The sequence below is a fragment of the Symphodus melops genome, assembly GCF_947650265.1.
Source record: "Symphodus melops genome assembly, chromosome: 19".
Taxonomy (NCBI): domain Eukaryota; kingdom Metazoa; phylum Chordata; class Actinopteri; order Labriformes; family Labridae; genus Symphodus; species Symphodus melops.
In genome coordinates, this window is record NC_136709.1 from 15,599,854 (window position 1) to 15,627,080 (window position 27,227).

The 27,227-nt window shown below is 41.5% G+C and overlaps 3 protein-coding genes and 1 long non-coding RNA gene across 6 annotated transcripts; 3 read left to right on the forward strand and 1 right to left on the reverse strand.

Moving 5' to 3' along the window:
* The first annotated feature begins 364 nt into the window (after positions 1-364).
* shprh (SNF2 histone linker PHD RING helicase) lies at positions 365-12,993 on the forward strand. The gene is made up of 30 exons (XM_079369172.1): positions 365-501; positions 1,331-1,924; positions 2,053-2,182; positions 2,329-2,547; positions 2,766-2,844; positions 3,229-3,379; positions 3,608-3,710; positions 3,797-4,053; positions 4,148-4,777; positions 4,887-5,138; positions 5,338-5,416; positions 6,149-6,312; positions 6,431-6,687; positions 6,943-7,064; positions 7,322-7,410; positions 7,638-7,730; positions 7,885-7,992; positions 8,309-8,451; positions 8,533-8,706; positions 8,831-8,893; positions 8,978-9,203; positions 9,305-9,442; positions 9,941-10,042; positions 10,132-10,203; positions 10,334-10,522; positions 10,816-10,908; positions 11,006-11,092; positions 11,303-11,481; positions 11,770-11,850; positions 12,467-12,993. Exons 2-30 carry the CDS (start codon positions 1,340-1,342, stop codon positions 12,561-12,563), a joined length of 4,962 nt encoding a protein of 1,653 aa, XP_079225298.1. The 5' UTR covers positions 365-501; positions 1,331-1,339; the 3' UTR covers positions 12,564-12,993.
* A 962-nt stretch (positions 12,994-13,955) lies between these two features.
* On the reverse strand, positions 13,956-18,754 carry LOC306840105. The gene is made up of 3 exons (XR_013781290.1): positions 18,647-18,754; positions 17,532-17,616; positions 13,956-13,996 (listed from the first exon to the last, which is right to left on the reverse strand). It is a non-coding gene; the product is annotated as an uncharacterized lncRNA (long non-coding RNA).
* LOC306840104 (pancreatic secretory granule membrane major glycoprotein GP2) lies at positions 14,935-19,958 on the forward strand. Of its 2 annotated transcripts, XM_079369173.1 has the most exons (7): positions 14,935-15,056; positions 16,811-16,971; positions 17,053-17,188; positions 17,520-17,614; positions 19,094-19,262; positions 19,478-19,592; positions 19,725-19,958. In XM_079369173.1, exons 2-7 carry the CDS (start codon positions 16,832-16,834, stop codon positions 19,892-19,894), a joined length of 825 nt encoding a protein of 274 aa, XP_079225299.1. In that variant the 5' UTR covers positions 14,935-15,056; positions 16,811-16,831; the 3' UTR covers positions 19,895-19,958. The 2 variants fall into 2 exon arrangements, with proteins under 2 accessions (XP_079225299.1, XP_079225300.1); XM_079369174.1 differs by lacking the exon at positions 16,811-16,971.
* A 740-nt stretch (positions 19,959-20,698) lies between these two features.
* Positions 20,699-27,074, forward strand: fbxo30a (F-box protein 30a). 2 transcript variants are annotated; one of them, XM_079369348.1, is made up of 3 exons: positions 20,699-21,017; positions 21,908-23,948; positions 24,079-27,074. In XM_079369348.1, exons 2-3 carry the CDS (start codon positions 21,936-21,938, stop codon positions 24,280-24,282), a joined length of 2,217 nt encoding a protein of 738 aa, XP_079225474.1. In that variant the 5' UTR covers positions 20,699-21,017; positions 21,908-21,935; the 3' UTR covers positions 24,283-27,074. The 2 variants fall into 2 exon arrangements, with proteins under 2 accessions (XP_079225474.1, XP_079225473.1); XM_079369347.1 differs by having other exon boundaries at positions 20,701-21,017; positions 21,877-23,948.
* The last annotated feature ends 153 nt before the right edge of the window (positions 27,075-27,227 follow it).

Here is a 27,227-nt window from a genome sequence, read left to right on the forward strand (position 1 = left end):
ATCTGTGCTGCCATCTTGTGGCTAATACCAGGTACTACGCATGCTAAATACTTTTTAAATAAAACTTTATTCAGAAATAAAAAATTAGCACTGTTGTATGTTATAAATAAATAAAGAGCCAACAATGACGATAAAATAACTCACAAAAGCCTCATTTGCATCGACATAAAACATTAATTTAATTTAAAGTGGACGCGAAAGGAAAACACATTCTGCTCAGAAAAATCAACAAAGATGAGGGATAATATGTAGTTTTAATATTTAATGCTGTGCATAAATGTTGTATTTTTTGTTTTTAAAAAAGAAGTAATTAACACATTTTCAGGAGTTGAAACGTTGCCTCCTCCCTTTTACGTCACATCCTGTATTTAAAAATGGCGAACAGTAACATTAGAGTCGGTAAATGAAGTGTGTTTAGTGTGTTTTGGTGCCTTTCGGCCTCAGTATCTGAGCCCGCTGGGATCTGAAAGGATTTGTGATGCAGCGATAGAAAGCAGACCGGTATGTGTTCGCTGTGCTTCTTCTCTAATCCGCTTCAGTTAGACGATGAAATACGCAGACTGGAGGTGTTTTCATTGTGTAACTGTGATCATAACATTGTAGCCCTGTGTCCTGTTGACATCCACTTCAACTTGAATCGAGAGGAGGAAAGCATGTGTCTACAGCCCTGTAGGCATACAACATGCTGCATTTATAATCCAGACAGTGATAGTGACATCTATTTAATCATCTATTTAATCATCTATTTAACCTGAACTGTAGCTGATCAAACACAAGAGATGCTGCATGAAGTACTGCAAGTATGTTGACTTGTACTCCAAGTTCTCTGCCTGTGAACTTTATTCCTGATTGTTTTTTTTTTTTGTGAACATGTCGCAAGAGTTATCATCAGTATAGTTTAAAATCTAACAATAAACACAGTGTATACAAATTTAAAAAGCACTTTCAAATAATGTACCTCTGTATTACTCCACTCTACTTCCTAGTATCCACAACACACTCATAGTCATGGCTCAGCCTGCAGGGACTCAAAATCATCACAGAGTTTGGAAGAGCTGCTTAATATCTATGAGACTATTCCAAGTTTGATTGTGTGATCTTATTGATCTGAACTGTTCTTCCTTGTACTATTTTTACTTCTTTTATTTAGTTGTAATAACTGTATAATTTGCACTTCCTGTTTTATTTTTGCTTATTCTCTTGTTGTTACACACTAGCCCTCCCCCATAATGTTATTTGTATCTGCCTCGTCGCTATTGTTGTCTCTACCTCAGCAACATTGCAAATCAGGATTCTCTGTGTGATGAACATCTCTTTGATCTCTGTCTAGAGTTGAACCATGAGTAGCCGCAGGAAACGTGCCCCTCCTGTGAGGGTGGACGAAGAAGACAAGAAAAAGTTGAACTGGAACATGCTGGACGACCGCAAGAACGAGGTGATCCAGGAAAATGGCCAGACACCGAGCTGCTCTGTGACTCCTGCTGAACCAACTCCAGGCAGCTCCTCTCGCCTGACCACAGAGGAAGCCCCAGAAGCTGCCTGCTCCAGCTCCGTCCAGTACCCAGAGGAACTCCCAGCCACATCGTCAGACAGCTCCGTCACCTCGACCTCCCTGTCTCTCTCTGTGGAGCCAGCTGAGAAGCTCGGCCACATCTGGAAGGCACTCATCGGGGAGTTCAGCGTCTGCCCTGCTTGGATCCCAGCCGGCTGTGAGGAGAGAGCGTTTGTGCTCCACAGGATGGGTGACCAGCTGTGCCTGAGTTACAGCAGTGGTGATGACAGCTCAGGACCGCAGTGGTCACCTGAGGAGGACACATGCACGGCAGAGTGCAGCCTTAATGTGGTCCCGCTGGAGGACCTGGATTGGATGCAGAAGAGGAGGGTGGTGCAGCTCTGTCACCAGGAAAAGGAAGACTCTGTCAAGGTCTGAAGGAGTTGTGCATCATACGGAAAACTTTTAAAAAGCATAAATCACTGTCAGAGTCCTGGGTTCATACTGTCATAGGGAAAATGCACTTCCTTCAACAGCTGTTGTGTGTCTGTATGTTGCAGGTGGGGATTTACTTACTGGAGACTGGACTCGGGAAGCCAGAGTTCCTCAGCGAGGGAAATGCTCGGCTGAAGAAAGCAAACCAGCTTATGCAGAAGTTAATGGAGTACTTCTACGATTTTATCATTCCTGGTGAGTGCTTCGTCTTTGTTTTTAACGTAAGCAGTCATGCAGGTCCTCAGACACCTTGGCCTAAATACAGTGTAAAATAAAGTCAATGAAAGTTAACCCCTATTAACTATTATAATAGTAATACACCAACGTGGATTTTCGCACAGAAGTCGTAGAGAGCAATGAGGAGGAATGTGACACCGACCTGGAGAGACAAAACGTTGAGGAGCTCTACGACTACGTCAGACATCTGCACCAGAGAGAGCGCCGGGAGGTGACCTACGACGTCCAGCACAAAGCTCTTATTCCTGTTCTCAGACGCTACCAGAGCCAGGCGGTCAATTGGATGCTGCAGAGAGAGAAATTCAGAAACTCTACAACTAAAGGTGTTTACTTCTTGTCTGATGATAAACAATATGTCGTTGATCCAGTTTACTGCTGCACGTTTGACTGAAGGATGTAAATGTGTTTCGAGGTCATCTGTCCAAGGGGATGTAAAACAAAAACTAAATGTAGTGGGAATCTTAAGTGGGTCCATACTTTTAGTTTTACATGCATGATGAGAGTGGAACCGGAAGTGAAATGTTCACCATTCCTTTTGCAGAACAAACGATGCATTTCCTCTGGAGGGAGTTGATCACTTTGTGTGGAAAGAAGTTATTCTACAACCCTTTTACTGGCTGGTGAGGAAAACATCTTCTCTGTGTTAAACCCCAGAGTCAAAACAATCTCACACCCGAAGGCTGCTCAGATATGAACGAAACAGAAGGAACAAAAGAAAAGGTGATCTTCGATTGCCCGACAGTCTTCCCTCTCGCCTGATCTTTAAACTTCACCGCTAACGATCAACAAACCAAGTGCAGAAAAACAGTTTGCAAAAACTCTTAACTTTTGCTTCTACATCTTATTTTTTTTCAGAAACACACAACATTCTAATGACCTGTATTACACCAGCAGATGAGCTATCATAAGCTTGTACCTCACAATCTTACACTATAAAACCACAACATATATGATAGATAGAAGTTGAAACTCTGACTCTTAAATGTGGTATTTTGATGTCCTAGTCTAATCCGAGATTTTCCCCTGGCGGGTGTGGAGTGGCCTGGTGGGATCTTGGCTGATGAAATGGGGCTGGGCAAGACGGTTGAAGTTTTGGCTCTCATCCTGTTTCACACCCGACAGGATGTCGAGCAGGAGGCCCTCACCCTGCCTGTGGTGAGCATCAGTCTGCAGTTACAGATGAAATACAGAATATCACCTTTTTTCTTGTCTCACTCTTTCTCTCCACCTCACTCCTGTGCATGTTGTTGTTATTTCTTAACTGTTAAGGGAATATTTCGATCATTTGTCTCCAGTCCTGTTGTTTTAAGGTGCCTTGTATTGAAGGACACAAATACACTGAAATGTAAAATTGTGCTTGTTGTTTTTTTTTTTTTCTCGTAGGGAAAATCTGTTAATTATTTCGTCCCTCCTCCTCCCCGTGAAAGAAGCCAAGTCACCCAGCGCAAATCTGACCCTCAGCCAAAAGTTAAAATGTCCTACCCAAGTATGTCACTCACAATCCTCTCAGAGCTCTCAGCTTCTGCTGCTGCAGCAGTTTGAATGACTTTCTTCTGAATTGTTCCCATGCAGCCGTGCGCGTGATGCTCCTCACGGCCATCAAGGAGATGCGATCCGGCAAAGGAGCCTCGGTCAATGCTATCTTCACCTACATCCGAGCCACTTACGGTTATGACCTCTTGAAAAACCGCAACCACATGAAGAAGACCCTGACGAAGCTGATCGACGAAGGCCTGGTTGACCGGGTGAAGGGTCGAGGATTGGCAGGGTCGTTTAAGCTGGGAAAGAACTACAAAGAAACAAAGAAGACGTTAGCAGCCATGAAGTCTGTAAGAATAAAGAACTTCAATTTTTGTTTTTTAAGATATGAATACAACTGTTTTGAGTTGTTTCAGTTAACTTTTGTCCTTCCTTTGTTTTTAGAGTTCCAAAGTCATAGAGAGCGCGCCCAGGAGGACGTTTCAGAGACGAGCAAAAGAAAAGGCAGAAGCAGCGCTGCAGAACTCTCTTACAGAGGATCAAACAGATCTCTTCTCCCCACCGTCTGACTGTCTAGAATCAGAGGAAACAGAAACAAAGACGGACTGGGATGAACGTCTGAACGACAAAGCAGATCAGTCGGATGAGATGCTGGATATGACCACCGCAGCCTCCCAGACATCCCTGGATAAAAGCGAGTCAGATAAGACGGCACCCAGAGAGGAAAGTCGAGAAGCTCCTCGGCTTGAGGAAAACCCTGAAACCCCGACCAGAGCGTCTGTTTTCCCGTTCAACACCACGGACTATCGCTTTGAGTGTATCTGTGGGGAGCTGGGCATTATTGACTACAAGGCTCGCGTCCAGTGTCTGAACTGCCAGCTTTGGCAGCATGCGGAGTGTGTCAACTACAAAGAAGAAAGCCTGGAAACGACACCTTTCTACTGCCCTCACTGCTTGGTCGCCATGAAACCTGTCTCCACCGGCGCCACCCTCATCATATCCCCCAGCTCCATCTGCCATCAGTGGGTGGAAGAGATCAACCGGCACATCAGGTCCTCATCGCTGCGAGTACTGGTGAGCACGAAGACGGATGTAAAAGTCTCTGACCTCTCCTCTCCTCTCTCTACGTGGTTAGGATTTTCAGTCCTTTGCCGATAGTTAGGATACGTGTCCTTGATTTCAGGTTTATCAGGGTGTGAAGAAGCACGGATTCATCCAGCCACACATGCTGGCCGAGCAGGACGTCGTCATCACCACCTACGACGTGCTGCGCTCAGAACTCAACTACGTCGACATTCCCCACAGTAACAGCAAGGACGGACGCCGCTTCCGCAACCAGAAGCGCTACATGGCCGTACCCAGCCCTCTGGTGGCCGTGGAGTGGTGGAGAATCTGTCTGGATGAGGCTCAGATGGTCGAATGTCCCACTGCCAAGGTGAGGGGGAGGAAATCCTGAAAACAGAGCCTGTAGTTTGATTTAAACAATATTACCGCATTTTGTATACCATATCAATCCTCCAGAGGACGTAGAGAATACATGTCCGATTCTTATTTATTCACAGTTTGAAATGGAGGTATTATACTTTCATATCAGCTTGTCCGTTTATACTTTGTTTTGTGTTTTTCACTGTCAGGCTGCAGAGATGGCTCTGCGTCTCGCGTCTGTTAATCGTTGGTGTGTCAGTGGTACTCCTGTCCAGAGAGGCTTGGAAGGTAATACAAAAACAATCCTCAGCAAGTAAAACTGAGGATAAGAGGATTTCTTTTTAGGCCCTCAGAGGCATCAACATTCACCAAAACCTGTTTTTCTAAACATTTGTTACTTTTAATTTAGTTTCAGCAACTCGAACAATCAAGAGCCCTTTTACAAACTGCTTTTATCTCCAAAGTGCCGTCTCGCATCTCCACCATTATCATGTCTTTGGACATTCATATTGATTCCACAACGGCCTAATCTTGGTGTCCCGGCCTCTGTCTGTGGCACAGAGGGAGCTCCTCATAAACACACAGTCAGACATGCACACACACACACACACACACACACACACAGCGTCTCGGGCGTCAGGACGGCACACGGGGAATCCTTTCTTCCACCCAGTACAGCTCTGGGACGTTCAGATTAAAGGCGAGATGTCACAGGGGTGTAGATATTGCTGCTTAAAACAGACCACTTTGTGCCTTTTCAGTTTCTTTTCTTATTTTTACAGCTGTATCAAAAAGGTTTATAGATAATTAAAATCAAACTAAAACAGTACGTTACTCCCGCTTGAAAGTGTACTACTTTGAATAAAAACACTAAAAAGAAATGAATAAACCTCCAGCAATAAACATGAAATGACTAAAAGAAATAAGATAAGGTCCTAGTAGAGGTCAACGCTGTGAGTTGTTTATCTAAATGTTTTTAAAAGCTGCTTAATAACCTCCTAACTTGTGTTGTTTTTGCAGACCTTTATGGCCTCGTACTTTTCCTGGGAGTTGACCCATACTGGGTAAAACACTGGTGGTACCAGCTGCTTTATCGCCCTTATCGTCGTGGAAACACAGAGCCGCTGTACCATGTAATTGCTCAGTTATTGTGGCGATCGGCTAAGAAGGACGTCATCGATCAGGTAGGAGAGCAAAAAGTATTTCTTGGATGCTTCCTTATTTTCTGAACTGTTTTATGGACATTTATTTTTTAGAATGAGTCCTTTAAGATTGTGGGTTTTTTTTTTTTTTTTTTTACAGATCCAGATTCCTCCTCAGACAGAGGAAGTGCACTGGCTGCACTTCTCTCCTGTCGAGGGTCACTTCTACCACCGTCAGCACGAGGTCTGCTCGCAGGACGCTCTGGTCAAAATCAGGAAGATCTCTGACTGGAGCCTGAAGCTTGGCAGCCTCGACCGTCGCACCGTCAACACCATCCTGTGCCCGCTGCTGAGGCTGCGTCAGGCCTGCTGCCATCCTCAGGCTGTGAGGGGAGAGTTCCTGCCGCTGCAAAAAAGGTTAGTGACACTTATTCTTGTGTTTTCAAGGCACTTGTAAGAGAGGAGAGCTCTCTATATGAAGGCAGCTGCACAGGTTAATTAACAATCTTGCCAGACTAAAGAGAGTATCACCGCATTAGAGGCTGTAATAGACTGCACCTCCCTTTTGTTAATTACACAGCATGCGTTTGTTTTTATTTAAAGTTGACCCATTCAGTGTAATTAACATTTGTTAAGTGGGTTTAAGTCTGTTGTGCCTCCTTCCCTCCACAGCACCATGACGATGGAGGAGCTCCTGAAGTCCCTGCAGAAGAAATGTCGAGTGGAGTGTGAAGAAGCTCACAGACAATTGGTGTGTGCACTCAACGGTCTGGCTGGAATCCACATCATCAGAGGTATAAATCCCCATCTCTATTCTCTGTAGCTACGCTCCGTGTTTCCCATGGGAATCACTTCAAACAAGACACAAGCCACGATGTCCTCTTTGTGTCTCCCACACGTTTTCAGATCAGGACGTTTTGTTGCAGCATGTCCATGTGCATAACGCGGCTGAATGTACCGCAGCGGTTTTCTATAGCATGCTTCAGGAACTCATCTGGTTACTGACGTGTGGAGTGTCACTGATAACCACTCTGTCCTTTGTCACCTGCAGATGAGTTTGTAGAGGCAACGGAGATGTACAGAGAAGTGCTTCGCTCATCAGAGGAGCACAAAGGCAGACTGAAAACAGATTCTTTACAGGTATACGTCTTCGTCCTATTCACGTCTGTTCCATATGACTCTCATTTACATATGAAGGGTTTCTTTTTCCTAAATATCCCACAAGAGACGTCTTATAGAATGATTGATGGGGTGAAAGGGAAACAAATATCAGTAGAATTTAAGGTTTAAAAATGAAACAAAAAATGTTAAATTAAAATCCTTTTTTTCTTTTCTTTTTTTTTTTTTACTTTATTTTGGTAAAACAGAGGCTTCATGCCACCCATAATTTGATGGAACTTCTGAGCGCAAAGCACCCTGGGATACCTCCAACACTCAGAGACGACCGACTCAGTGAGGAGGTAATTCATGAAATATATCTCACTCAGAAAACATTAATAAAAAAAATAAAAAGTTTTACATTATCATCAAATGATCTATATTGAAAACATCCGATTATTCAGAAGGTCCGCTTTATTTTTCTCTTCTTTAATTCCTCTTCCTTTGTCTCTGCAGGCGGAGCAGCTGCGACAGCACTACATGACCAAATATGACTCGGAGGTAGCAGACGCCCTCCAGGCGCTCCAGCCGGTGCTGCAAAACATTAAAGAGCTGAAACGCAAAGTGAGAACTCCTTCACATCTACACTGGAGCACATTGTGCTTCATACTGGAATAGAACATCTACCACAGGAACATACTGTGTTGTGTTGTTAATTCAATAATAATAGACCCAAATGTGTGAGTGCTATGCTGATGGTTACATTTGCATTACGAGCCATTATCCTGCAATCACATTTAAGACTCCCAAAGTGGGGACAAACAATTTGTGTCTCAAGAAAAATAACCATGCTACATTTTCTCTGACAATAGGGAATTTAAATGTGAATGCATTACAATACTTTAAGTTAGATCTTTCATGGTTGACCTTCTTTCTCTAGGTCAAGCTGGGTTCCCCCTGGTGGTTGGATGTCATTCAGAAGGCGATCCGAAGCTCCAACGATGATGATCTGGTGTCGCGCATCAAGAATGAGCTGACATCGAGCTACAAGCAGCAAGCACACAAACTCTCCATGGCAGACAAGTAAACAGTTTCTATATTTCAACATAGAGAAATAGTCAATCCTTTCATTATGCTGATAAATACTCATTGACTGTCCTGCAGGTTCCGTGACGCCTGTGGTCTGCAGTTCCTGCTCAACTCACAAATGCAAGACCTGATGAAGTCCCAGAAGACCGTGCAGGATGCTGTGAAGAGTCTGGAAGGCCCCGCTTCACAGAAAGTGATCGATGAGGTCACCATCTGTCACCTCAGGCCGATGAGACTGCCACTCAATAAGTAAGACATCAGCATTTTTCCCTTTTTGCAAAAATGTACAGCCTTCTTTTACCTTCAAGTTTTCATCAAAGCCTTTGAGTTTATTTTATATTATCACCAATCATTTTTCTTTTTCATATTCCAGTTGTGTTTTCTGCAAGGCTGATGAACTTTTCACGGATTATGAATCCAAGCTGTTTTCTCACACGTAAGTACAGCAACATATTAGCCCATCTTTAACTAGCATAATCAAGGAGTGAACATTTTGTTCATGAGGTCATTTCCCTGACAGGGTTAAGGGTCAGACGGCCATCTTTGAGGAAATGATTGAAGATGAGGATGGGCTGGTTGACGACCGTCTCCCCACCACCAGCCGAGGCCTGTGGGCAGCCAGCGAGACTGAGCGCACTCTCAAAGCCATCTTGTCCTTTGCCAAAGTAAAACGCCTGGACCCGGAGCTGGTGGAGGAGGGAAACACTTTCATGGAACTGTTTGAGAACTGGAAGAAAGAATACAAGGTATGAAGACTGTTGCATACTTATAGCAACGTCAATTAATGATAGTGTTGGCTGTAAAATGAAAAGGACTGGATTGAGAGCTACTTTCTGCCCCTGCTCAGGTGCTGCATGAGTACTGGATGGTGTTGAGGAATCATGTGTCGGCCATCGATGAGCTCGGTATGGCCACAGAGAGACTCCGAGTGCGGCTGCCAGACGAGCCGAAGCCTAAACTGCTGCACATCATCGAGCCGCATGAGGTAAATGAAAGATCATTAAAGTACTATCATGAGGGCACTGTTGGCTTAGCATTAGGTTGCACCCCATGTATGGAGGCTATATCCCTTCAAGCAGGTGGCTTGTGTTCAAGTCCGACCTGTGGCTCCTTTCTGGCATGTCTCTCTCCCAATTTCCTACTCGATCCGCTATCCTGTCGAATTAAAGGCAAAAAAGCCCCAAAAAAAGAACTTAAATTTGTTTTGTTTCTTGGGTTTTGATTTTAAAGGAATGTCGGTAAACCCAGTTTCATAAAAAAAGCTAAAGGGGTTTTACAATCTAAACTCCCTTGAGGTTAAATCCCAAAGACGGTCATATCATAAATCAGCTAACTTGTCACTCTGAACTTCTTTCTTTAAAACGTTTCAGGTTGTGCTGGTTTTGTTCCTAATTAACTTAAAGCGTTTCCAAGGCTGTAATATTCTGCCTTAACTCCTTTAATTGCATTCCTGACCTTTGACCCTGGCTTGTTTTGCCTGCAGGTGGAGCAGAACAGAGTGAAGCTCCTGAACGACCATGCGGTGGCCAAGTCTCAACTCCAAAAGAAGCTCGGCCAGTATCTGTACCTCACAAATCTGGAGAAGGTAATCATCGTTTGATAGGAACTACAAAGCACTTAACATTTTCTCGTTGTTTGATATCACTTCAAATCACATCACTTCCTTCTATCCAGTCTCAGGACAAATCCACTGGAGGTCTGAACCCAGAACCATGTCCCATCTGTGCCCGGCCACTTGGACAGGAGGTGAGCATGGTTCAGTTGCCTTGCTGGCGTTTTAAATTGGTCTCGGAGTGTCTCTTTTATTTACAAGTGTCGACAGATAACTTACAAATATATGAAATGAAATGTAAAAAAAGTCTCTCTTTTTTTGCAGTGGGCAGTTTTGACCTGCGGCCACTGCTTCTGTAACGAGTGCATCGCTATCATTGTGGAGCAGTACAGTGTTGGATCGCGGCGGCGTGCCATCAAATGTGCCATCTGTAGGCAGACCACCTCACATGCAGAGATCTCTTACGTGTTCACCACACAGTCGTCCAGTCAGGACCAGGAAATACCAGTCAAGGTCAGTCACACCATCCTCATGTCATGGAGGTCCACATCTGGATTAATTAATTCATGTCAGAAATTAATCCTACTGTTGTAATGATTCAGATGGTTTTAATTGTGCTTCAAAGTTGATATTCTACCATCTGAATGATTTGAATAATATGATGATAATTTCTGAACTTAAAAGGATGTATCAGAGCATCATGGTTTGTTTTATGTCCTGTGATGTCAGTTAACTCAATGTTGTTTCAGTGCTTCACTATTCATTTACACTAAGGCCGAATTTTTCCTCGTCCCATGTTTGATCAGGGAAGTCATTCTACCAAAGTGGAAGCAGTGGTGAGAACTCTGAAGAAGATTCAAGTGACTGACCCTGGGGCCAAGTGTCTCGTCTTCTCCACGGTAACTGTAAACTCTGCCTGCTCTGTGAGATTTATTTTTTGCTGAAATGGGAGGGTTTAGTTCTGACTCACTTCGTCTCGTTTTCTCTCCTCCACAGTGGCTGAGTGTCCTCGACATTATCGCTAAGGCTCTGTTCGACAACAACATGGAGTTCTCTCAGATCAACGGGATTCACAAATTCCAGGTTTGACCTTTCACTGAAACTTCTAACAAGTGTCCTCACCATGTAACGACGCAGTCGGGTTTTTTTTTATCCTTTACTGTACAACAAGTTTGCACTAAAATATATGCACCTGTTAAGAAATAGTCCCTCCTGCAAAGACATTTGATCACACTAACTTTCTAAGTTTACTCGGGTGATATCTTTACCAGTGCATTGATGCTAATGTTCCAGGAGAATCTGAGCTCCTTTAAATACGAAGACGAGATCAACATTCTCCTCCTCCCCCTCCACACCGGCTCCAACGGTCTGAACATCATCGAAGCGACTCATGTGCTGTTAGTTGAGCCGATCCTCAACCCTGCTCACGAGCTCCAGGCCATAGGCAGAGTGCACCGGATCGGCCAAACAAAGTAGGTTGAAGAGAGTCAAACCTGTCAGGTGGTAACAGAATCTAAACCAACAGTTTAGATGCATGAAACAAACAGGATTATGTTTCATTTAAAGTTATATATACTCCCAGTCAAATATGTTGCTAGCTTCAAGGAGAAACTCTTACAGCGAGTGTCTCTTTATAACTGCTGACATATTTACTGAGTTTTATCTTTATATTATTTACACTAACGTTGGACCCATTGAATAGAGTTATATCTCAACTACTTTTTACATCATTTAGAATTTCTGTTCTCTCTGTCCACCAGGCCAACATTTGTCCACAGATTCCTCATTAAATCCACGATTGAAGAGAGAATGCAGGCGATGTTAAAGACAGCCGAGAAAAGGTAAGAGGCACAGAGTGGAGTAAATTGCACATTGTCACTTCAAAGCTACCATGTGGAGTTCTCACTAAAGTGATGTCACGAATGACACCAGCGGCTGTTAAGTGACCTGCAGTCACCATCTTGTTCCTCCTGTTAGTAGAGAAAGCCTCAAGGGCATTTTCAAAACCACTGAAGTGACAGAGCGAAATGTGGGCAGCATTATAAATCTTTGCTTTGTACACGTACATCATCTGTTTTTTGCTTGAATCAGCACAGTTTTCACAATACAAAATATTATATTGATGGTATCAAAGTTTGCTAGCACTCAAGCTAGGTTTAGCCAGGTAGCTGCTCAGATCTGGCATTGGTTGTTTTGTAGTTTTAATCTCTAGGGCATTAGGAGTAGCAACATAAGCTCCTGGAGTATTGATTAAAGCTGATATCTTCCTCTACAGACATTTCTGTTTTTAGTAAGAAGTCATTGCTTTCTTACAAAAAAAATATATTTATTGCAGTATATTACGCGTGTGTCTGCCCTCTTGGCCAGGTCACCCTCCTGAAAGAGATGTTGATCTGACTTTGAACCTGAAGCTCTGCACACTGAAAGGACTGATAATCTTTTTCCTTGTTATTCTAGTCACACCAGCACAGCCATGAAGCACTCTGAAGCCGCCGTGCTGACAGTAGCCGACCTGGCTGATTTGTTCACTGAGGACACAGAACATCTGGAGTGAATCTGAACACCTGGATACACAGGGGAGCGATCCTTGCTGTAGAGACAGCTCACTCTTTACTCAGATTTTGCACTTTCAACTTTTTATAAACATTCTAAAAGTAATCTTTCCAAACAGACATTTTAGCAGTTTGACAGAATTTATCATGGATTTTAATTGTAATTAATTTTAAATGCTTGATCTATTTGATGTTTTTGTGTATTTGCCTCACTTGTAATACTTGTAACTGATTCAATAACTACTTCTGCTCTTCACATACAAGTTTTGATCAAATTAAGATCCTTATTGTTGCTTGTCTTAATACGTATATTCATTACTCTACAACTTCAGTGTAGTCAGTGTGGATGAATATGAAGGACTACAGGCGCTGACTTTACGTCACTAGTCGGGGTGCTCGCATAATTTTCAGGAAATAAAAGTCTGTCAATTGCAGGGCGTCGAAACTCTCATGACCAGCTCTTTTTGTCTGATGCTTTTATTGTGGTTTATTTCTAAGTAGTAAACATGCAGGCAGGAAGGAAGCCATTGTCTGTTTTAAAGGAGGAAAAGTTTGAGATTTTCATCTGCCAGACAATCTTCTTTAAGCTATTTGTCTGTCAAAACAATGCCAGACAATTTAGCCCAACATTTGTGCCCCTCTTATTTGCAAGACAAAAAGCAGCAGATTCAGTGTCTTGGAGACTGATCTTGTAAATTAAACTCATAAAGGACAAAAATGTGAAGAAGTATTCGTACAAATTGTCTAGACCTGTTGAACAAAATGATGACTACTTTCTTGTGTTTGGACGTTCAAGTATTTTATGGTCTGTTCCACCACACACATACACTCACAAGTCTTTGACATGGTGACTGAATTGCCCTTGACTCGTAATGACTTTCTTTTTTGCCTGACTGACTGGGATTCCCGCACCAGTAAAGATTTTAAAATGTCTTGACAAAGGACATAGACAACAAAGAGCACCAGCCCTTTGCTGTTGTTCCTCTCTACGTAGTTACTGGCCTTCTTGTTTCTCCCTGTAGTAAGAATCAGTTGTAAGATGTTTACTAAGAGGACGTGGCCGTGGTAGGCGGTAACATACGTGTTACCTTGGACTCCCCTTAGTTCCCCCTATTCATGTGCGGAATCTCATTGTTGGTGGGGACATCATTCAAGCTGGTGTTTTAAGGCCAGAGGGAGGCTCCCAGTTCATTAGAGCTGTGTTTCGAGGCTCGGAGTAAGGGACGGATACTACGTCTTGTGGTGACAGCAGTAAGCCGTGGTGTAGAGTACCCAGAAGATTCACAGAGTTTTGGGGAAAAGGGCCTAAAGACAGGGGAGCCGTAAAGTGCAGAGAAACCAGAGGGAGAGTCCTTGAAGATGTCACCTGCCAGTTTGGTTTTTGCCTGGTTACTGTTCACCACAAGGACGGTCACCTCCACAGTGTATCTGGAGCCTGAGGAGGAGGGTGAGCACACATCACGCATCACATAACTGGGAATGAGGTGTTGAAGGTCAAACAAGCTCAACTCATTTTTCATATTGACAATTATTAATTTGACAAGTTTTCATCACTCACAAGTGCTTGGAAATGTGTAAGCAGATACTTTAATTCTTACAGTAAAAAAAAAAAGATGAACTATTTGGTGAAAAGCTTCATACAGTGTTAAAAAAAAAGAGTTCAGATTTACTCATCTAAATACACAAATTCAAAGTAACGCTTTATTGAAAACGTGGCCCCTGAAAGATTTAAGTAATTTAAATTAACATTATTAAATAATACTAATTATTATTATAATCTTAATAGAGTTGTGTAAGAAGTAATCAATCAGGTGCATTTAAAGCCAATTTTTTGGTAGTTTAAACTTTCTAAAAAATCAGATATTAACAATGTATTATATTTGTTTGTGAGCTCTTCTTTAGTTGTAGAACAAATGTATGCACTGTAAATGCAGTGTAAAGCCCAATATGTATATAATAACACCAGTGCCTTACTTTTATACATTTTTAAAAATTAAAAAAACGTATGTTGGCATATATGTTTGTGGCTGTGCTTTGTATTTAATCATATGAACTGTCTTGGACATTTGACTTCAGAAATTTAAAGAAAATTTATATTTAAAGTCTATCATAAAGAAAGCTAAATACTAAAAAATACCCTTCAACCTCTCTTCATATAAACTAACAGAAACAATTTGTCTGTGTAAGATTTGATCTTCTCTTTCTTTCTGCTAGAGCTCAATGAAACTGTCATTTGTACTAATGACCATATGGAAGTTGTCATTCCCAGCGCTTTTTTCCTCAACAAAGCGCCTCCAGTTTATGTAAGTGAGCAACAACAACACAACCCATAATGAGTCCTTCTCTGCATTGGTATTCCAATATTTATTTACCACTTTTTTAATGTTTAGGTTTGGGATTTGCATTTAAATGATCCAGAGTGCCGTGGTGTTGAGGTCGGAGACGACTATGTATTCAATATAAAGACAAATCTCTCCGACTGTGGAACAATAACGGTAAAAACCTCCACTTTTTGCTCAACATTTTCATCAAGTTTGTAATTAACTTTTTAGTCCATGCATGAATCAAAGAGTCTAAGTAATAAAATGCTGCACGTGAACTGAGACATTTAAAACAACTCTTTACAAAGGAAGAAAACAAACTACACTTGATGTGTACCCCATTAACATCAGATCCCTGTCATAATAAATTACGTATTTTACGATGTCTACGGTTGTTGTGGGAACTTGCCCCCAACCAAAGTCAGTGTATTGCACTTAACGCAACGCAACTCAATTCAATTCAAACAACAACAATAACATTAAAAATAACTTTAAAAACTCCCTTTGGACACTTTTTCTGCTGTGATATAAATGTTAATTGTGAGACTCTGTGTGCAGCTCGACACCATTGAATTAGCTAATAGCATGTATAATAAGATGGACAGAGAATGGTGCAAACTCACAGGCCAGACATAAAGGAGTGAAGAGAAAAGAAAGGAGAGGGGGGTTGCGTTTACGTCAAGAAAGAAGGCCAGTGTTGTTCCTTTTCCTTTTAACAATGCAGGACCTTATTCAAAGCAGCAAAGGGACACTGAATAGCATTGTAATTTTGAATTATCAGGATTTACATGGAAGTGATGATTATTTGTTGAATTTCACTGAATAGGAAGGCCACACACATCATTTGCCAATTAGTCCTCTGACTATTGAAATCAAGCCACTTTCATGGATTCAAACTTTGGCAAGGTTCAAACCTCTATCTCAGCACATGAGTGTCCTTTAATTGTTTCTTGGAATCATGAAGGTTTTTCTTGTAAAAAAAACATTGAAAGGTTAACACAGCTTTTAACAGAGAGGAAATCACCCAATGCTCCACCTCAGCAGTTTTACAAGATTTTGCACAGCGGCTGAGGAAAGTAGGTCTTCTCTGGATAAGGTGGCTGTTGCTACAGGAGAAGAATGTAACAGCTTTCAATCTTTGCTTTCACCTTGAACTTAAACCTGCAGTCAGAGAAGAAGTGACTGAATAGTTGAGTTGAAAGGTCAACGTTTCTCATTGAAACATGACAGCGCCCTCCTACGTCACAGTTCAGTATTTTTTCTCTGCTAAATTTGTGAGGGGGTGTTGGGAGTGTTTACCAAGGGGTAGTAAAAGATGTCTCAAGTGTTGTAGTTGAAAGTAAATCATCCTTCTCTGTGACCACAGAGGCCTGTCTCCATCTGTACTCAACAGGAGCCCAGATAAACCCTGAATTCAACCTTTTCACTCATCCACATTTTATGGTTTCACCTACTTAAGCTATGAGTAGGCTACCCCCCCAAATCTTGTAACTTTTACATGAGATTTTTTTTAACTCTATAACTTCAGTTATGTCCATTTTAGAGGTTCAATGTTGCCCTTTATCTAAATCCCCACCTTTATTCACTCTGTCAAAGAAACAGTTAAAAATACACTGGTCTGCAGACTTACTGTCATTTATGTATTTTGGACTTTGGCACTGTCATGTCTGATGTCTCCAGAGAGAGTGTTGTTCAGAGTTACTGGGTCATGAGGATTGTTGAGCTGCCTGAGGTTTTACCAACATAATTAAATGAAACCTGTAAGGAGAGACATATTGGCCCACATCCTGGCTTGATTTCTGCAGTAGTTTTCTCACCAATGCTCTAAATTTCCTATTTCCTTAATACAAATGTTTTTTTTATCCTTTCAATTTTTTATCCTTTCAATTTACTTCCTTTCTTATTTGTTTGTCTTGTTCTCAACTTAGGCCTCAGATGACTCTCACATCATGTTCATAAACTCGATACACAACAACGGTTCTGAAATTGTAACAAGAAACTATATCAACATCACATTTGTGTGTCGCTACCCCATTAACTACCTTGTCCAACAACCCAATGGTAAAAACATGATAAGAGTTGATGTCAGGTAAGTATTCATTTTTGTTCTAAGTTGGTTACCCGTAAATGTATTAGGATTTAACATGCAGCTTTTAAACTCTCTATATAGAACTATCACTTTGAACACAGAGGATGGCAACTTTTCTGTGTCAATGTTGCTGTACAAAGATGAAGCCTTTGAGGACAAATGGACCACTGTGCCCTCGCTGACCCTGGATGATGACATCTTTGTAAAAGTTTTCATGGTAAATCTCCTCCAAAGGGAAAGTCCATTTGTCCTTCATGTTTTTAAACAGCTTAACCTTAACACCTTTAGAAGAATTCTAGCTATTGACAGCTATTTTTGGAGTAGGTTTGCATGTTACATGATATTAAGCAATATGTTGTGCTGGAAATCTAACACTTCTCCAATGGTCAGATTGTACTTTGAGTGTAGCTCCACTTTTGCTCCATGTTGTTAAAACCTCTTGGTACAGCTGTTGTTTACTAACTATGAATCATCATTTAGTGATCCAATATGGATTAACCTTGTGTGAAAAAAATACCAGACTGTCACTCAACTCGTCTGTCTCACAGATACCAGCTCACCTGATGCTGCGCATGGAGAGATGCTGGGCTACTCCAACCAGTGATCCATACAGCAATATTCAGTACACCTTCATCAGAGACAGGTCTTTAAAATAGAATGATAAATTGATTTAAAAAAAAGTATCCTTATGCAAAATCATGTGCATTCAAGCGACTTATAAGCAAGCGCATGGTTTAATGGTTGAATGAATTAGCTGAAAGTGTTGATGCAGTGGAGATAGCTAGCTAGATATGTATAACTAGGTAGTAATTTCATGTTGTGTAAAAATGTATCTAATGTTTAAAACAAAAGTTATCTGAACTAGGCTAATGGATGCAGTTAGCTAAAGTAAAACATCTAGAATATTATGCTCAGCATAGATAAAGGGTTGAAAAAGTGACCTAAAACGGTGATCAAATAGTTGAAATAGTCCAACTAAATGAATGGAAAATGGTTGGAATAGTTGAAATAGTTAACTCAATGAATGTATAAGGGTTGAATAGCTATTGTTGGAATAGTAAGCTAAAGTAGCCTAATCAATAAATAGTTAACATAGTTGGGGGAAAAAAGGTGTATAACCAGTTTGTTAGCAAAAGTAATGTAGGCCTACAGTTAAAAAGAAGGTGTAATTTGTTGAAATAGTTAGCTTACATTGAAATAGTGTGCTAAAGAAGCCTATAGGATCAGTGGCTGTAACAGTTATCTAAATCTTTAACCATTGAAATACTAAGCTAACATTTAAAAAGTTTGCTAATGTAATGGCTTGACAGTTGAAAGTTAGCTGAAATAGTGGATAAACTATTTGTTATTGTTAGCTTGCAAAAAAATAGTAAAATAGATTATGCATAAGCGGTTGGAACATCAGCACTCCCTGACCAAACAACTTAAACATTACTATATCAATAGAAAACAATGACTGTAACCATATACTCCTAGTGATTTAATGTAGTAGATTTATGTAGCTATCCCTTTTTTAATACTTAAATGATGGAAATTAATTAAGGCACAACTGAAATATATCAAATGAAATTTAAAATGGCTAAGCAATTCTTTTGTTTTCCATCGAAGAGATGAAAAAGTAACAATAAATAGGTAAAGATTTTATAGTGTGGACATTTTGATGTCGAAAGCTGACCCCATTATTTCCCCACATTTGGTGTAGACAGATTCACGTCCTAGGAGTGCTGTTGAAATATTGAAATTAGAGAATTTGTTACAGAGAGCTGGCTAGACAACAACCCACAGAGCCTGGTCATGTGATTCCTGTCTGAGGGGCCATGCGCATTCGTCAGTCCAACAGCTGTGCATGTCCTTGACGACCAGGCAGTATTTGGTAGTGTTAGCAACAGCAGAGCAATGAAATGTGCAATGATTTCGCAGTGCCAGGAGGAAAAAAACAGTCAAACACGTTTTTTGTCTGATTTGTTTGTATATTTAAGAGAGTTTTTACATTATTTCTTAACTGCAGTTCACCACGTGCTGAAATGTTTACTTGTCTCCATTTTTAAAGTAAAATCTTTCCTTTTGGATTTATACCTCACTGCCATCAGATCTCACAGACTTATTTGTCTCCCTCCTGTAGCTGCCCGGTGTTGTCAAATGAACAGACCCTGAGTGTGCTGAAGAACGGCCAGGGTCCAGAGGCCATGTTCAGGATACAAATGTTCAAGTTTGTTGGCAGCTCTTACACCAATGTCTTCCTCCATTGCAACGTACAGATCTGCCACAACACTGTGGGGCTGTGCCAGCCCGTGAGTGAGCTAAGGCAACATCCATTCCTCAAACTTTTAGTCAGGGGCCAGTTCAGACAAGTAGCCTAGTTTATGTGCAGCTTATGTCCTTAATATAGACCCATAAGCCTATAACTGTTTTAAAGTTACATACATTTGATTTTAAGTAGTGAGTGTCAAACATTATTATTTATAGCACATTTATTTTCTGTTACATTCCTTTATTTGCCACACAGAACTGTACCAGTGAAGATGGGTTAATGAGGATCCGGAGGGACTTACCTCTCTCTCATACAGTGTCTTACGGACCAATCAGACGACTATCAAGTGATAGTGAAAAGCCCAATCTGAGTATGTTTTCCTTTTTTATCAAATTGTGACACATCATGTTTTGAATCTTCACCACTTGAATACACTAGATAAGTTTATTGGATTCATATTCAAAGTGGTTATTTACTTGTGTCCTTTCCACTGTATCTGCAGGCGGAGTACCACCTGTGGAGACCTTTGTCCTCGGAGGGCTGCTGGTCATCTTGCTGCTGATCTCCGGAGTGTTTGGGAGACTGTGGCTTCGCTCCAGACGGTTTTACCCGGCACGGGAAGCACAGCTCACCCTGTCCAACATTCACCACATCTCCGAGGTGGCTTCATGAATGTGTGACAGGGGATAAGGGACCTTTTTGCGCAAAGAAATGGACAAAAAAAGATGATAAATATGTACAAACACATATTAACAGTTTTTTTATCTTCTTTTTATTTTCAGAAGTAATAATAATAAAGGTTTCCTTCAAGTTTTGTTCTAGATTTATTTTGTTTTTCTAAATTGCTGGTGAAATGCTTTTTATTGAGTAGCTTACTGGATTGTGTTACCATTTTGAGGTTATTTGCTTTACTAATTTCCATTTTATATGCTAATTTACTCTTTCACTTCACTACTTAAGAGGAAAATATGTTTTGCTCTCCACTTAAACTACCAGACAGCTATTCGCTTGTACTAAAAATCAGAATCTACAAATTATTCCCGCAAAACATATTTCCAGTTTTAAAAAGTATTGAAAAAGTATAGAACAGTAATGAAGTGTTTTTTTCTAATGTTACTGTTGTTTTGCATCAAAAAAATCCCTCTAAAAAGCAAACTCACTGAAATAAACTTAATTCAGAATCTGATTCTAATTCCTTAGCTCTACCGTGATTAGATTCAGCATTGCTTGCACAGAAATGCATCTATAATAATTGATTTTGTACCGATAGATAGGCCTACATTTTTCAATATTTTCATTTTTAAAGGTGTTTGCAAGAGTTGAATTCAATTATTTCGAGCCAAATCGTCCCACAATATTTAGTCCTGAACATTTGTTAGTCGATTAAATTGCGTGGCTACAGTCTAAACCCTTTAAAAGTCAACCCAACAGCACAGACATCTTATGGGGGGATAACATGTAAAGCTGCTCTTAGGGTATTCCCCTACTCTATTTCAGTGCTGTCAAATAGAACCGCGTCCATAAAATTAAATATGACTCGGACATTTACGCGATGACGTAGAATTGCGACGTAACATTCTAGGATCAACACAAACGCCGACGGACTCAGAGAGGGGAGAAGGACTATCAGTCGAGAAAACCAGCCCCAGCCAGTTCATATCACAAGAAGATTTAGACACATTTAATACTGTGAAATGATCTTGTCGCTGTAGTTTTCCTTTCGGTGGTGTCAACGGAGCTGATATAAGACAAAGAGGCACTGATAAGAAAACAAGTGGAGGACCCCGTTACTCGGGTAAGCACTTTCAAGAACCTAACGGCTAGCCTGCTAACTGAGCAGGCTAACGAAGTGTAGCTGCTAAATGCTAACAGACTGGCCATGTTGTTGATGCTCTTTTGTGTGACTTAAAGTTGGCTATTCACAATGAAGCTTTTTTTCATGATGTAATATTATCTCAAAACCACCCTATTATCTTTACTGTTATAATTAGTATGATATTTGCGCTGTGTCTATAAGTGTCTGTATATTAATCACTGCCGGCTGTTGTTTGTGTTTTTAGCTGTTTGCTAACCTACCAGCTTTGCTTGCGTCACTTAGCTAGCTGTTGCTGACCATTGCAGCAAAGATTTCACCTGAACAATGGGTCTCCTGTGCGGCTTTGCGTTGTGAACTTGCAGCATTGTTGGAGGTCTTTAATTATTGTCTTTTTGTCGTTTAAGCAAGCATTCATTTTCCTAAAATCCCCCACACAGAAGTAACATGTGCAGGCTCATAATTTAGTTCAGAGGTATATACAGTTTGCACAGAACGATGATATTTTACGTCCAACATGTCAGCAGACATCATAAATGGGGAGCATTTCTAAGCCTAAAGGGGGAGGGGGTCAAGCGTGTCACCATGTAACCTAAGAGGGTTGTTGTGAAATGTTACTGGAACAGTTTAAAGATATAGTAAACATGTGTTAGACTGAGACACAGAGTGAGTTTAGAGCTATGGGACCTCACATGAGATGTTAGAGAGTTGAATGAGATAAGGTTACAACAGCATGTTCTGTCCCAGCCGACTGCTCCTTTATAAATATTGTTGTGACCATGATGTATTTGGTATCTTGCATAATTTAAAATCAGTTTATTTTCTGTTGTGTTTGTTTCAGGGTTAAACTCCCTTTTCTCTGTCATACTCAGTTGGAAAAGTAACATCGCTGTGAAAAAAATGGAGAATCTGCACTCCCACTGCCTTAAATGCATTAACAGAAGATGCATGGTAAGAACGGAGGCCGGTGTTTGCTGCGACCTCATCGGCTGCCCCCTTGTCTGCGGGGCAGTTTTCCACTCGTGCAAACTAGAGGAACATCGTCTTCTGTGTCCGTATGAACGGCTGCCGTGCCTCAACAGTGTGTTCGGCTGCCCGTTCTCTATCACAAGGATCAAGATGGCAAAGCATCTTGAGACATGCCCGGCAAGTATAGTATGTTGCACCATGGAGTGGAATCGTTGGCCTGTGAGCTACTCTGACCGCAAGTCCTATGAAAACTTGAGTAAAGACTTTGACGAAGTGGAGCAGCTCGACATGGCTTTGGCCCTGCAGGATCAGAGGATGTTATTAGAGTCCCTGAAGGTTACAACCACCGTGTCGAAGAATGGAGACAAGGAAGCAGATGAAAGTGACAAGATGGCCACAGCATCAAGTCTGCCAGAGACAATTTTAGGCAATGGGACTGTGGAAATGGAAGACGAGCCCTATAACGAGTTGTACAGAGCCTCGGTGGAAACGAGCAGAAGTTTAGCAGTGGCCTTGGATATCCTCACTAGTTCCAAAGATATCGGCGTAATAGTTGGAAATCTGAATGGGGAAAAGACTGAAAAGAACGGAGCACTGCATAATGGGGAAAATGGTGATAGTCATAATGTTTATGTTGCAGAAGGTGGGAGAAATGTAGATATGAAGGAGAGCGACTCTGATTCAGAGTGTGAGCTTGGGGCAGTAGGTGGAGTGGACTGTGCTGTGGGAACAGATGGAGTAGAGGACGGACTTGGATGGGTAGAAGAAAACGATTTTGTTGAATTGTTTTTTGAAGAGAAGGAAGAAAGTATCAAAGAGCCAGTAAACGAATCGAACCGCGTGTGGCCAGAGATACCTCAGGATTACATGCCTGTCATGGCGCTGGAACCTCCTGTGCCTCAACAAGCACCACTTTCACCTCCGATGCCATTCCTGCTGTCTGATCATGTGAGAAACAACTTCTTGCAACACTTACCTTCTGAACTCAGGTACAGGTGTTTGGAGCGTAAACTACAGAACGTAGAAGTGCTCAGAGGAATAAGTATGTTTACATTTAACGGACGCCGAGCTCTGCTGTCAGACCCTTACCTATTTCGAGCAAAGATGGAGGACAAGGCAGTTGACACATCTGACCTGGAAGTAGCAGATGACCCAATGGGCCTTCATGGCATTGACCTAATCACTGCAGCTTTGCTCTTTTGCCTCGGGGACTCTCCAGGAGGCAGGGGAATCTCAGACAGCAGGTTTGTCGACGGCTACCACATCGATTTTGGTACTCAGACATTCTCCTTCCCGTCAGCCATTCTCGCAACAAACACCATGGTAGGAGATATCGCCTCAGCTTCGGCCTGTGACCACGCCAGCCCACAGCTCTCCAACCCAAGCCCCTTCCACACTCTCAGGCTAGATCTGGTGCTCGAGTGTGTGGCACGGTACCAAACGAAGCAGCGCTCCATGTTCACGTTTGTGTGCGGGCAGCTGTTCCGGCGCGATGAGTTCTCGTCACATTTCAAAAATGTTCACGGGGACATTCACGCCGGACTCAATGGCTGGATGGAGCAACGCTGCCCCTTGGCGTACTACGGCTGCACCTACTCCCAAAGACGGTTCTGCCCATCTGTGCAGGGTTTCAGAATCATCCATGACAGGCACCTCGGCTCGTTTGGGGTTAAGCCTGGTTTGCCCTTAAAAACCGGGGACGGCCGCCAAAGAAACGCCAGCCACTTCCGGTCTCATTGCGACCAGTTGAGCAATCTTCCATTTGAGGTGTTGCAACATGTAGCAAGCTTCCTAGACAGCTTTAGCTTGTGCCAACTGTCAAGAGTGTCACATACCATGAGGGATGTGTGCGCTAGTCTCCTGCAGATGCGGGGCATGGTTGTCCTGCTGTGGGATAAGAAACGACAAGCCGATGGCTCGACATCCTGGCAGATCACTGACAAGGTTAGTCATGTAATGCTTTAGAAAAATGTTTAAAACCCAGTAAAACACATGTACCATGTGCAACTATAACACTGCAGTACACTGTTTCAGCATTAGAAGCAGCTGGTTGATCATTTATTTTCTGTTTCAGATTTGGCGATTCAGCACAGCGTTCGGTACTGTGAATGAGTGGAAGTTCGCCAACATAGCCAGCATGGCGGACCATCTCAAGAAGTGCAAATTCAACACCATCTCTCGCCGGGATGAGGCGATCCCCCTGCCATGCATGTGCTTCACCAGAGAGCTCACAAAAGAGGGAAGGTGTTTACGCTCAGTCCTCAAACCAGTAGCATAAGTGACATTTAAAGATGAAGCCACCTTGTGGACATTTTTGAGACCACTAGAACTCAAAACCCGAGTGTTTTCCTCTCCAGTGTTTACAGCCTGCAGTATCTTCCATCACATAAAAGATAGAAAACTCCTGATCACACATTTTAAACTGTCGATTAATCTTCGCCTCACATTTAAATACTCTGCACACTAATATAAAGTGAACACCCAGTCGTCGGACTTGTCTTTTTCAGTGGAGGTGGATGTGCTGCGATCACACATCGGGGCTGAAAACAAGCCAATGAAGTCGGTAGATGCTGGTGTGCTGAGGTTGTACTGTTCTACTCTGACTTTATGTAAATAATCAGATGTTTTGATGGAGAATTTTATATTTTTATATCAAAAGGAAAGTACTGTGCTATGATGGAGGTAAGAGTAGAGCCTTAACTTATGAAAAACTTGATTTTTCTAGTCACGGGGTTGTTCATAAGATCTCAGTGAGATTGTTGTAAAGCCTCCAGCTGGAACGGTTTACTGGTATCTTGTTTTATATCTTATCCTGATACCAAGACTGACCATGTTTGCTCTGCTTAGAGCGCCTAGACTTTATGGCTTTGTTGCTACATTTTGAGACTGACCAAACACCTGTGGTAGCTCTGCACAATGAACGCCAATTATCAAGAGGATCCTGTTGTGTTCACCATCTTCATGTTTGGTGTTCTGTCGTATCGTGTTCGTGGTTTGGCAAAGTCGTATCCAAGGTGGTCCATCTTCATGACTAATGTTGGTCAAATGACAAAGAACACTTCACCAGCCAAAAGGCAAAACTTTTACAGTTGTGGTTTGTCTGATCTACCAGCTATTGTTACAAGTAACCAGCAGTTTGTAGGTTGTTTTCTAGTCAAATGTAGCAAGTAAAATGATGAATGTATTCAGTAAATAAGAATCCATCAGTGATTTGTGGTTGGCAAGTAAGCAGAAAGCTTGATTTCCTTTTAGAGTTGGAAACGCCTCATACCCTGCTTAGGATTTGGTACCTGGCATCAGAAGATATCAGTCAGTAAGCAGCTCTAAAGGTTGTCCAAAACGACAGCAATAATATTTATAACAGCTGCTGCTCGTAACCACTGTTTCAGAGCGTCAAGAAAAGCAGTGGTTTCTGTCAGATGATCATGCGACGATAGCAAAGAGCACAAGTGCAGAAAGAGGAAAAATATCAGGATTCATGGCTGTCACCGTCAAAGATTTTAAGCTTCCTTAACATAGAAAACAAACTTAGTTAAGATGTTTAAAATGGGTAAACTTGTGAACTTGAACTGTTTCATATTAAAAAGGAGAGTTTCTCAAAACACACTTGTCAGGTTGAGCCATGACCCGAGCTGCTGCTAACGTTGGCTTAGAGGTTAAGATTCCTCCAGTGTACTGAGACCATATAACATTAACATAATAATTTCCATAATGGGCGTGTAGAAAACTACTATTAAATATAAAACCACAATATGATTTTACAAGCACAGCGTATCCTCAAGGCTCAGCATTGAGGAGGAAAAACTGATATCAGGATATTTGTATTGTCCCTCCTCCAAGATTTCATAAAATCCTGCAGGCCAGGTGAAAAGAAAAAAAAAGTCCCTTTCTTTCCAAAAACATAACGTATGTTCACTTTCAGCGTTGTTTGTTTTTGGCACTACGCGCCCACTGTGTTCCAATTTTGAGTCTCAGGGTTGACGCATGAAGCTTTGTCTCGCAGGAGATTGTGTGTCGTTGACGCAACAACCAACTTGTCAGCGTCTTGATAATTACGGGGTCTTAGAAGTGACCGGTGTACCACTCAGTATTATAATTATGTAACAGTGTGTGTTGCAGTGCTGGACTTACAAATAACACGTTTCATGTTCGTTTTTCAGCAATGATCCCTCAAGGCGGTCAGGAGAAAAGCGGTTTGATTATCGCTCTGGAGTGAGGCGATGTTTTTCCAATCAAACATTCAATTTGGGTTAAGAAATAACATCTAATAAAACACAACACTTTTTAGTCCCTTTGGATATGATGATAGCTTCAAATGTTTTGCAGCGTTTAAATGAAATTTGTTTTTAAACAAGTTGCGGAGAAGTAACTGAAGAAAAAAGGGGGATGTCCCTCCAAGTAAACTGTGTTTTTGTTGTTTTTACAAGTGATGTTGGAACTAAGCTGTCTTTACTCAAGTCTCCAATCCATGTGTGGTTGATGTCTGTATTTTGTTTTTTTGTACTTTGATTTGTAACGTAAAAGAATTGGCCTCTGTATTATCAAGATTTGTGTTTGAATTATTGATTTGCACATGAAGGCATGTACTGTCAAGTTGAAAGAATTACACTGAGGGCTTTTGTTTGTTCAAGTAGCGGGAATTTTGCCCCCCCCGCATGTTTTGCATGCGAGTTTGATCAGTCAGTCCAGATGCAGGTTCATGCAGTTTATTCCTCAGGCACAGTGCATCAGTTTAGTACATTTTCACATTTACTGTTACAAAAAAAAAAGTGTTCAGCCAGATCTGAGCCCACGCTCTTATTTCTGGGTCTAATGTAGATTTGAGTGAATGACAAGCAGTCATTGCCTCTTATGAGGGTCATTCTGCGTGAAGACAAATCCTTTTACATGCAACACCTCGTCTTGTTTTCTTTAAAAATGTTTTTCCTCCAGGCCTTTGGATTGAATCAACTTTCGTTATCATTTTAAGTTTTGTTTTCACTCCTGCTATAAGATTTTCACCACAATATGCCCGCTTCATTTGTTTGACTTCTGAAGCATTTTAATAAAGAGGCTCAGTTTGTAAATGCTCCTGTTTTGTTTGTACCCCTTTTTAATACTTTATTGGCAAATCGAGTTTTTTCAAGGATGAACAGATAAGATTTGATAAGTAGAAACTAATCGCCCAGTAGCTTTCCAAACTCTTGACTCCAATGCAACAATCAACACGTCCTTTCTCTTTGA

Bases quoted from the DNA above. Each gene is read 5' to 3' on its own strand.
- shprh (XM_079369172.1), top strand. From the start codon at position 1,340: ATGAGTAGCCGCAGGAAACGTGCCCCTCCTGTGAGGGTGGACGAAGAA. The intron at 7,411-7,637 runs GTATACGTCTTC...TTGGTAAAACAG, and splicing joins TGAAAACAGATTCTTTACAG to AGGCTTCATGCCACCCATAA. The intron at 11,851-12,466 runs GTAAGAGGCACA...TTGTTATTCTAG, and splicing joins TTAAAGACAGCCGAGAAAAG to TCACACCAGCACAGCCATGA.
- LOC306840104 (XM_079369173.1), top strand. From the start codon at position 16,832: ATGTTCATAAACTCGATACACAACAACGGTTCTGAAATTGTAACAAGA. The intron at 16,972-17,052 runs GTAAGTATTCAT...CTCTCTATATAG, and splicing joins ATGATAAGAGTTGATGTCAG to AACTATCACTTTGAACACAG. The intron at 19,263-19,477 runs GTGAGTGAGCTA...TTTGCCACACAG, and splicing joins CTGTGGGGCTGTGCCAGCCC to AACTGTACCAGTGAAGATGG.
- fbxo30a (XM_079369348.1), top strand. From the start codon at position 21,936: ATGGAGAATCTGCACTCCCACTGCCTTAAATGCATTAACAGAAGATGC. The intron at 23,949-24,078 runs GTTAGTCATGTA...TTTCTGTTTCAG, and splicing joins CCTGGCAGATCACTGACAAG to ATTTGGCGATTCAGCACAGC.